Consider the following 11,037-nt stretch of genomic DNA (forward strand, 5'->3'; position numbering starts at 1 on the left):
AAAAATGTATGTGTCATATTTGATTCTTACAGTTTAACATGTTTTTTCTACAGAAAGATCAAATAAACTTAAGCTGCTTCAGGCCATTAAATTTTATTTCTGTTCTATTAAATTTTCAATTAAATATTACAATATGAAAGTTATTCTTATGTTTCCTTGGATTCAGTAAGGATTTAGCAGAAAAAAAGACCACAACCTGAAGCTCGACAGTTTTATAATCATACTAAAACTTATTTGCTTATAAAAAGGATATAGCCTATCAATCGGACAGCAGAAGGCATATAGTAGAACAGGTTTTTCAGCAAAGTTTTGATCATGTTTTAATTACCTTTGCTTAGGAAAAAATTTAAGTAAGAAGAAGGAAGCAAACCTGTTGCTCCGCCCAATACGATTAACGAGTGCGAATGAGAGATGGTTTAAAAGGAACCATCTCTCATTCACAGATCAATACACTCTGAGCCTTGAGTTCAGAACCAGAGAGCCAGAGGCCTGTTACTCAGGTAAGAAGAACATTTCTCTTTAAAAAACGAAAAAAATTATCTAAGTTTAATAACACTTAAAAAAAAGTATATGTAGTTATCGGTAAACTCTGTGATGCTGATTACAAATGAAATGCAAAGAAGTAATTCAGAGAAATTAATTGCTCAATTTAACAGACATTCCTCACTTTTTTTTTTTTTTAGTTTTTATTGTTAATTTTTTAATATTCTTTCAGAATAAATTCAGTCTGGTCCTCCCTGGCTAGGCCATTGAAATACAAAATAGATTCAATATTAAAACAAATAAATGTTGTTAAAAATTAAAAATGCTATTTTATACTGCAGCCTTTTTTTGTGTTCATCGTTTTTATTATTATTTTTTAAGTTATAATATTTTTTTCACTTAAGTGTAGAAAAATGAACGAGACAATTATCATGAACAATCTCATATGCAATTATCAGTCTTTTATACGGTCACTCTCTAAATGTCTTGGTATGTGTTTCAGAGATGAATTTTCAAACTTATCTTTTCGTGGTGGGATGCTGTTGTGCCTTTTCATTGGGTGGTAAGTTTACAAATTAATCATCCAATCAAAAATTAACCAGCTATTGATTAGCAATATAATTTCAAACTGTACACCTGGTGTGGCATCTGTCTTGCTTGATTAAATTTTATGACTACATATGTCAGTGCATTGCTGCTTGTTGTATTATTGTGTATTTTTATTGTTGTTATATTATTGGTTATTAGTAATACCAGAGGCCTGTTTCATAAAACAAGTTTACCAAATAAGCCAGGTTTATTTCAGTTAGTCTGACTCATTGTCAAATTATTTGATTCCGTGAAGCAAATTTACCATAGCTCAAGGTCAGTCACTTATTCCGGGGTAGGCTAACTGTCAGGCTAAGCCTAAATTCCTCTAAAACTGACCAATACGAACGTAATGATATTACCACTGACTCGGTCACATACCATTATTTGACTTTATTAACCACTATCAGTCCAAAAATAAACATGTGCAGAAAATGCATATTAAATATTAAATCAAATAAATAAAAATATAGGCTGTATTTCATGTATTATACCCAATATTTAATGACATTGTTTTAAGATACATGAAAATGTTTTAACATGGTTGCTACTTGCGCATTCAATTGATCAGCTGTTTCTAGCCATGCAGCCTTTCTCTCTGGTTCAACGACAGCTGTTCGTTTTATGGTTATTAGTATAACATTAAAATATATTACAATCTAAAGTTGCTTATTTAAGTATTCAAATCACTAAATGAAAAGTTAAAATCACTGAATTCAAATGGAAAATAAATAATAAAATACTACATTTTAACTAGTATTAGGACTAAATAATTAGGACTGTATATTAGCTTGATTTACCCATTATAATAGTCCCTTTACAGTTACTATAATAAAAAATACACATATGTAGGTTTAAAATTCTACACGAGGCACATTTAATTTTCAAAAACAAATATTTTAGCAAAATGTATATTTAATTCAGAATTATTGCGCTCCATCTGTTTAGCGTGCACATGCGCATAGCAGTGCTTATAGCTTGCATAAGTCTCACCCACTCCTGACAGCAAAATGGATATATTTGCATGACTTTCTAACACTTACAGATGAAGAATATACCTGTGACATGTCAGTCATGCACTGAGGAAAACACAACGTCTCAAATGCATAAACGGCACAAATATATTTGCTGTTTGGTTTGCCATGGTGGATTGGTTTTATCCATGATCGGAATTAAGGACTGCTTAAGAATAATCGTGCACATAAAAATAATTTTGACTCATTGAACCTGGATCAAATTAGTGAGCTTGCGTAAACTTAAATGGTCGTTTATGGAACAGCTTTATCCTCGATTGATATGTTGTTTCAAGTCAGGTTTTGAACTTTAATCCCTGCTTTTCTTAGCATCTTTTATGAAACGGGGCTCAGGTCTTAGTTTTAATTTAATTTATTATTCATCTACACATCTACCCATTCATTACAGGTTTCACTAAGATTAATTATTATTATCTCATGTTGTAATACCCTTTCCTTTTTAGCAGAAGAAGAGAGTGCTGGGAGACCTTTCATTCTAGATTCAATTGAGGAAGCAAAGAAAATTGTGGATGCTGCTTACAAGTTTTCTCGTGATGAGTGAGTAACATTTTTTTAAGGGAAACTTAAAAAGATAAGTTTAGGTAAATAAGGCAAATTTAGCTTAAAGGGAATAAAGAAGTGTATTTATAGGGAGTGATGTAAGTGAATCATTCATGCAGCGATCAACTAAACAGGCCATATCTATCAGCTCTGCGATGGATGCTAATATCCAAAAGTATGGTTAAAACATCTAGAGTTATGCAGGTAACCTCAATGCTGTGTCAAGGTGATAATGGTATTGGAATACCTTTAGCATGTGCCGATGTCTGAAATCAATCTTTTTGGCCATGGCAGTCATATGACAATTCCCTTTGAGGGAACTTAACCCTGTGTCTTGGTGTTAATGCTATGGGAAATTTAATATCCACTACATCATACTGAATCAAGTATAGCCCAACCCAAAGGATCTGAGCCTAGGGTTGCCATACAGATTCACACCAAGTGACCAGGATCTTTACCTAGAGGTGTGGAATGTTTTGACCACATTTGACAGGATCTCTTATTTTATGGAGTTGATTTAGGCCGCTTGTGGAATTCTGCCTCTTGGTCAGTTTTGTCACTTTTCTGATCATGTCATCACTGTCTGGTTTGCTCTAAGGTTTTACAGTTTTTAAGAATGTTGCTCAATATTTCTGGGTAGTCATCAGGCGTGGACTGCCATCTGGAGAACTGGGAGAATTTCCCGTGGCCTGGCTGCCGATTTGGCCCGCTGCCCGCTTTTTTAAATTATTGTTCTTATTACTATTATTATTAGCCTAAATAATTGCCTGAGGAATGTAAGCCTACTTTAGTGATTATTTCCGAATTCGCCATTCGATAATAAATCTCTAATAAATCATGAATCGGTTAGTCGTGACTGGCAATGCTAAAGCCGCCTTTCCACTGCACACAACTGTCACATTTCTTCCCCTAGTTGCAGTTGCACAGAACTTTCAAACTAGTCATGCGGCAACCGTTACCTCGGCATATTCACCATGGTAAAATGAATAATTTTAATGAATATAATTAATGTATGAATTCATCGTCACAAATCAAATGACCCCCAAAATAAAAGTAGGTTTTATGGGGCTAATCAACGTAAATAATGAATGAATAATTATAAAACAATTATTTCTGCCATAATTATTTTAAAGAAACATTTTACAGAAATAGTGTTTAAAGAATAATGTTAAAGTAAACTAAATATGGGTAATTCTAACCTTATGCTCATAGTTTTTAATAGAATACAAAACATCCGGTCGGGCGGTCTAATCGCAGAAGTTCAAATTTTGAATGCATCCAAAGCTCAAATCGGATCCAAACTTTCCACATACGTATATGACCGGAACTCCACGCAGCTCCTGCACTACTCTCCTTTTGAAATGAATGACTTCCCATATGTCACTTGTCGTTCGTCGGATGTACTGCACCTCCGTCAAACGGTTTCGATCAGAGTAATCAATGCTCGAGACTGGAGTGGAAGAGCCCAGGTGGAGCAAAACTACTGTTCAGGATTTCAAGTGCAGGTCCATTTAATCTGTAAATAGACTATTGTAGTTTTGTCTTTGTTTAATTAGTTAAGCAGTAGCAGCCCATTACTCATTAACTGAAGGACATCATTATTATCTATTGTAAAGTTACAGTAGTAATTTAGCAGACAAATAATCACATCATTTTATTATAGGTTTAGAGGAACCTAGGGCAGACAACCATTACGAAAATTAAAGATGGTTTTACTATAAATCCAAAGACAATGGTTACTATTTTTAGACCATGGTAACCACAAATGAACCATGGATTTGCTACACTAACCATAGCTGAACCATGGAATTTGTTGTAAAACTAAATACAAATGGTAATCCAACTCTTAATTATTTTGCACGGCCCAAGCATTGAAACCTTTTTTATGTGATGGCCATACAAAAAAAAAAGGGTTGTCCGTGTTTCAGAATTTTTTGTGGGTGTATGGGATGGCCTGGATGAATGTAAGATTTCCCAGCCTGAAATTTTGTCCCAGTCAGCCCATGGCAATCATCCCAGTCATTGATCTATTTATTTTTATAAATCTCCCCAGGAGTTTAGCAAGAGTGCGCAGAGATGTCATCAAGCCTTCAGACAAGCTACGTCTACTGAAACAGCCCGCTAGAAAGACACGAGAGGCTGTGAGAGCTGCAGACTACATGGTGCAGACACTCAGGCTGATTAGTGAGAAAGCTCATCATGTACACAAAAGGTCCATCAATGCTACAGGTATGATGATGACAAAGCTCAGATCAGATCTATCACTGTCTGATGTTCCATGCTCAAGACTGTGAATATGTGTTTTCTCCTAGACCTGCTGACTCCAGAAGAGCTTAACACCATTGAACGTCTGACAGGCTGTGCAGCACAAATCCAGCCCCCATCTTGTAGGACCACACCCCTCATAAACAAATATCGAACTATCACCAATGTCTGCAACAACCGGTTAGTCTTTCCCTCCTTATTATAGATTAGTCTTTTTCAAAGACTCAGTGTTTGCCTAACTAACTTTATAATTCCCAGGAGGAACCCACTCCTTGGTGCATCCAACACTGCTTTTACTCGCTGGTTGCCTGCTCAATATGAAGATGGCATCTCCCAGCCCAAAGGGTGGGATCCCAACAGATTGCATAATGGTGCAACGCTGCCCCTGGTATGATGGAGATGATTATGTTTAATGAAGTTCACTTGACAATCAATGAGGCCACCAATCAATTAACAATGTCTGAATTCTGTCTTCCTCTTTGATTTCAGGTCAGACTGGTTTCAAATCGTATTCTAAGCACGGCAGATGCTGACATAGAGAGTGATCGTGAGTTTACCTTCATGCTCACCATCTTTGGGCAATGGGTTGACCATGATCTGACTTTAACACCTACCTCACCAAGTATCAGATCCTTCAGCAATGGCCTCAACTGCGATGAGAGTTGTGAGCGCTCTGAACCCTGCTTCCCAATTCCGGTCAGTCAAGGATTGTCCCTCTCTCGAGGATTATCCCATTCTTGTTTTTGTATAATAATAGTTTTTGATGCTACATTTAATGTCTGAACACAGGCCCCTCCAGGAGATCAACGCCTGCATCCTGACACCTGTCTCCCTTTTTTCCGCTCATCACCTGCCTGTGGTTCTGGGAACACTGCCCATATGTTTGGTGGGAACCCCAAAGTTCGGGAACAGATCAATGCTCTAACAGCTTTCCTAGATGCTGGACAGGTTTATGGGGCGGAGGATGGACTAGCAAAGGAACTTCGAGACCTGACCAATGATGGAGGTCTTTTGCGTGTCAATGATCAGTTCTTTGACAATGGACGAGAGCACCTGCCCTTCACCAAAGTAGAAAGCAACATATGTGCCACCCGTCAGAAAACCCTTAATGACACCACCCTTACAGAGGTGCCTTGCTTCATTGCAGGTCAGTAACTCTTTCATTCTAAGAAAATCTTATGCCTTCATAATAAAATTATCAGGCACATTCCTAGTCATCACTAAAAAATCAAGCATCTATAATGTATGGCACAGGGCTATTATTTGCACAGCTCCATGTGGCAAATGTTAATGAACTCTTAATGTGTGTAGGAGATGTCCGTGTTGTTGAGAACATTGCCCTTACCTCATTACACGCACTTTTCTTGAGGGAGCACAATAGATTGGCTCGTGCCCTCCGTGTGCTCAATCCTACCTGGAGTAGCGAAACCCTCTATCAAGAGGCAAGAAAAATTGTGGGTGCCTACAACCAGGTAAAACACTCAATGAAATGTGCATCAGCACAAGCACAAGTAGCTTCATGTAAAATACAACATATATATGCATGATCAACCTCTCCTGTCTCTTTTAGATCTTGGTGATTAAGGAATACTTGCCACATATTGTGGGCCCTGATGCTTACAATAGACACCTTGGACCATATCCAGGTTATGATGAGAATGTGGACCCCACCATTGCGAATGTCTTTGCCACTGCGGCTTTCCGGTTTGCCCACCTGGCCATCCAACCCATCATATTTCGTCTTGATGAAAATTACCAGAACCATCCTCAATTTCCAAGCGTGCCCCTTTATGAGGCCTTCCTTTCTCCTTGGAGAGTGATCTTTGAGGGTAAGTTTGTGAGGCTTGTTGCAACATAACTACTGAGTAATAAATCTGCCAAAACTGTTATTTTTCAATCATATTTTACTTCTGTATTACTTCTTGCTTAGGGGGCATCGATCCTCTGCTCCGTGGACTGATTGGTCGGCCAGCAAAACTGAACACACAGGACCATATGATGGTGAATGCTCTTAGAGAAAGGCTGTTTGCCTTTACAGCCCACATTGCATTAGACTTGGCCTCCCTCAACATGCAAAGAAGCCGTGACCATGGTATACCAGGTAAATATGCAGCACATTCACACCAAGTCTTGAAACCTTTTAAACCCAATGACATTAAGCCAACTACATGCTAAATTATCACTTTATGTGTTTTTGAGAGAATACTTACTGGATAGAATTTTGTTGCTCCTCATAAGGCTATAATTCATGGCGTCGGTTCTGTGGACTGTCCGCCCCTCGGAATGAGCAAGAATTGGCTGTGGTGATGAACAACACTGAATTGGCTCGCAGGTTGATTGAACTTTATGGCACCCCTGAAAACATTGACATTTGGTTGGGAGGCATTGCTGAGCCTTTTGCTCCTGGTGCTCGTGTCGGTCCTCTCTTTGCCTGCCTCATCTCTACACAGTTCCAGCACATCCGTCAGGGGGACAGGTAAAGATCTCTGCGTATTTTATCCAGGGTGTCCAGTCCTTTACCTGGTGGGCCACTATCCTGCAGAGTTAAGCTCCAGCCCTAATTAAACACACCTGAACCAACTAATCATGTCTTCAGGAAACTTCCAGGAAGATGTTCAGGGGCAGGCTGGAACTAAACTCTGCAGGACACTGGTCCAGGAGCAGGACAAGACACCTCTGATTTAGTCTGAGACTAGTATGTGTTTGAGAGGTGTTAATGCCAAGTTTCACGGTGTGTTCAGGTTATGGTGGGAGAACCATGGAGTGCTCACCACCAAACAAAAAGCATCACTGGCCTCTGTGTCTCTAGCCCGCATCATCTGTGACAACACCGGAATCCGCAGAGTTCCCTATGATCCTTTCCACTTCACCAGTCCTGCCGATTTTGTTAACTGTGAGGATATCCCAGCCTTTGACCTCACCCCTTGGATTGAAACTGGTAAGGCACCAGAGCAAAAGAGCTCTTACAATGCATATATGCTACAGGGTCATACTGTGAATAAATCTTATTCCTCTGATTGCAAATTTCTGCCTAAGCTTCTTACTACCATTATATATGCTTATAGATTACCTAATTTTGGTAGCTTATGCACATATCTGACATTGTCAGATGTGGTCTCCATGGTTTGGTTCACCTGTGTTAGTGTTTGATCTTCAGGTAATGGTGGCATTTCAAACACTGGAATTTTTTTTTTTCCTAAATGCAAGCAAATAGAGCAAGTAATTTTAAGCTTATATTTAACTTAAAATGACAATTCCCAGCAAAACCTCTAAACTGGACATAACTTGAGAAGCTTCTTCTTTGCTATACACCGGATTGACTGCACAAAACCTTTCGTCCTGTTTTCTCCCTTTTGCTTGCTTCAAGAGGGTTTGCTTGGGTTTGGTGCCTCTTTCACATTAAAACAGTGATTGCAAACAGTTTGTCTTATAGTACAAGCATATAACATCTATTCACTACCCCTCAGATACAGACTTCTTCCAAGGACCTTCTGGACCCAGAGGACCTCCGGGGAAACCTGGTAAGTAGTGCTGGGCGATATACTTAATTGTCATATTGTCCTATCATCAGCCTGTGAGATTGCCGATTCACAATATTATAGTGCAAATTTATTAAATTGTTTATTTACCTAGTTTCCATTGCCGGAAAGTGAACCAACTCCAGTGTAACACTAAAAGAAGCCTAATGTTTTTAATATGACTGAATTTGTGTTTAACATGATAACAATTTAATAGAAACATTGTTAGCTACTAATTATAATGCTTACATTTCCTCATTTATTTAAAAAGCAGCTACAGAAAACGAGCAAAGAACATTTAAATTATCAACAAAACACTGTCTCACGCGAGTATATGCACTTTAAAAACACTCCCGTTATAATCAGTGAAGCTCTCTACACTGAATGATGAATAAATGTACTTACATCGCACGTACATCTGCACTTTGTTGTTTATGATGAGAGAATTCGCAAGTCAGAATTCAGTCAGCGTGCGCTGAACAACAAAACACTGCTGTTCCAGCGATGACTAATCTGAACACCTCTGATTGGCCATTGCATTCATAAACTCAACGGAATCGTGTGTGATTGGTTATAACATGCAACACTGTAAAAACATGGAAAAACTAATTTGATGGAACAAATAAGCCCTAATGTTAATTAGATTACCTTATGATTGTTTAAAATTTTCTCAAATATTTTATTTTTCCAGGCCCACAAGGTGTAGCTGGCCCACCTGGACCTCCAGGACCTCCCATTAATACCACAGGGCAACAGTCTGCCTTCTTTGCTTCTGTTGGCACCATCCTTCCTGTCACTGCTAAGGTTGTTGTGTTTAATCAGGTCCTTTACAATGGACAGAACCATTATAACCAAACATCAGGGCAGTTCTTCTGCCAGATACCTGGTGTATATGAATTCCAGTTCTCATGCATAGGAACTAAGACTTTGGGCACTGTGACCTTAAAGAAAAATGATACCGTACAGCTAACTGCTGAAACAATCAACATATCAAATGCACGATCATTCGCGGAAGGGAGCGTAGTTCTGAACCTGCAGACAGGAGACTCTGTGTTGATAGAAGTTTCTAAGGGTGCTAATGGTATTGGCAGATCCAGCTATTTCTCTGGCCATATTCTTTTCCCTGTTTAAGGAAAAAGAAATCTTTTTTTCTTTCATAAAGCCATTGTTTTTATTTTCAGTTGCCAAAAGTAAGCCTATAAAATGTTATTTATAAATCTGTTACTTTTCTGTCTTTAAAAAAATTGTTCTTTCTTACTGTGATCTTAAGTAGTTGTCCTTTTTGAATTGTTTTATTAAGACTGACTATGGCAACATTAGCTATGCAAAATTAGAGGCTCAGTTACTTAAAATTTGAATTTACACTTTCACAGAAATATTGTATAAACCTAAATTATTCATCTTAGCAACACTGATGTAATTGCTCATTCACTTACTTGTGTGTGTTGACATTTGTTGTTTTGGTTTTGTTGTCAGATTGCAGCCAAAATATTTTGTAGTCCATTTTGTGACCGTTATTTTTGTGTATGCTTTTAGCAAAGTTAAATACTTAAACAACTAAATAAATTGTATATCATTGACTATCTGCCTCGTTCTTTTCTAAATGGTGTGTGAAAACACTTAGTGGGTATCTCTAAGCCATGATTATTTAGTGTCCCTTAGTGCTGCTTGAGTGTTTATGAGGCATGAGCGTAGTTTAGTTTTCCAGAGGTAAAATTTTCAAGGTGCACTTGCAAGCAGACTTGAAGTATCTGACCATCGCCGTGTCATGCAGGAACACTCAAAATGGCAGCACCTTCAGCAATGAGATATAGTTAAGCAGTTACCTTGAAACATAGACTATCCCATCAAGCAGACAACAGTGTCCCCAAATTCCAGAATGCTGCAAAGTCATTGGTTTAGTGTGTTTACATGGAAGAATTTTAATTTAGTTCGGTTTATAGAAAGGTTTATCCCAGCCCTCTCAAACCGATTACAATTTCATTAGGTTTAGGCATTTTTATTCCGATTGAGGTGTTTATATGGAGCATTTTCATTCGGATTGGACTTTTAAACCGATTACAATGCTCCATGTATTCGCACCTACCGCCGACACTACAGTAGAGACTGGGAAATAGTGGAAGTTACAATTCAAATTATACAGTTATAAACACATTAGAATGGAGAACGCTTGCTGTGTAATGAACTGACATATCTGTTGAGTGGAAAACGGATCTGAAATGAAGCACAATTTTCAGCTTAGAAACAACACAATGGTGACCTATAGCTCAATGAAAATAAACAACTTGACCAAAATTTACCTTTGCCCTTTGTCATTTGTATTTATTTATTACAGATTCATAATTTCTAATCTGCTTGAATTTAAGCTCATGCCATGAATAATGTATGATTTCACACTTGGAAATGTTAGTTGCTATCACTCTCCGTGTTCATAAAGCAACGCTCCTTTGATTTATTGTTCAGCAACTCTTGGTACTAATAAATCGTTTATTTGTTCTAAGTACAGTAAAAAAAAATGAGTATCACAATACAATTCATTTCAGAGCTGCATTACATACCCCTAACCTATAGTAATGATGCATTATGATATAATTTAATAATGGTCATTC

The 11,037-nt window shown here is 37.8% G+C and overlaps 1 protein-coding gene across 1 annotated transcript; it reads left to right on the top strand.

Annotated features, from left to right (window-relative positions):
- Positions 1-987: 987 nt before the first annotated feature.
- Positions 988-10,009, top strand: LOC306864095 (eosinophil peroxidase-like; the record flags this gene model as incomplete). Its single annotated transcript, XM_079407808.1, has 14 exons — positions 988-1,042; positions 2,549-2,642; positions 4,699-4,874; positions 4,958-5,090; positions 5,169-5,298; positions 5,400-5,606; positions 5,700-6,057; positions 6,222-6,382; positions 6,481-6,739; positions 6,841-7,011; positions 7,149-7,386; positions 7,652-7,848; positions 8,378-8,431; positions 9,120-10,009. 14 exons carry the CDS (start codon positions 988-990, stop codon positions 9,557-9,559), a joined length of 2,673 nt encoding a protein of 890 aa, XP_079263934.1. The 3' UTR covers positions 9,560-10,009.
- Positions 10,010-11,037: the final 1,028 nt, after the last annotated feature.

The sequence above is a fragment of the Barbus barbus genome, assembly GCF_936440315.1.
Source record: "Barbus barbus genome assembly, chromosome: 45".
NCBI classification, from domain to species: Eukaryota; Metazoa; Chordata; class Actinopteri; order Cypriniformes; family Cyprinidae; genus Barbus; species Barbus barbus.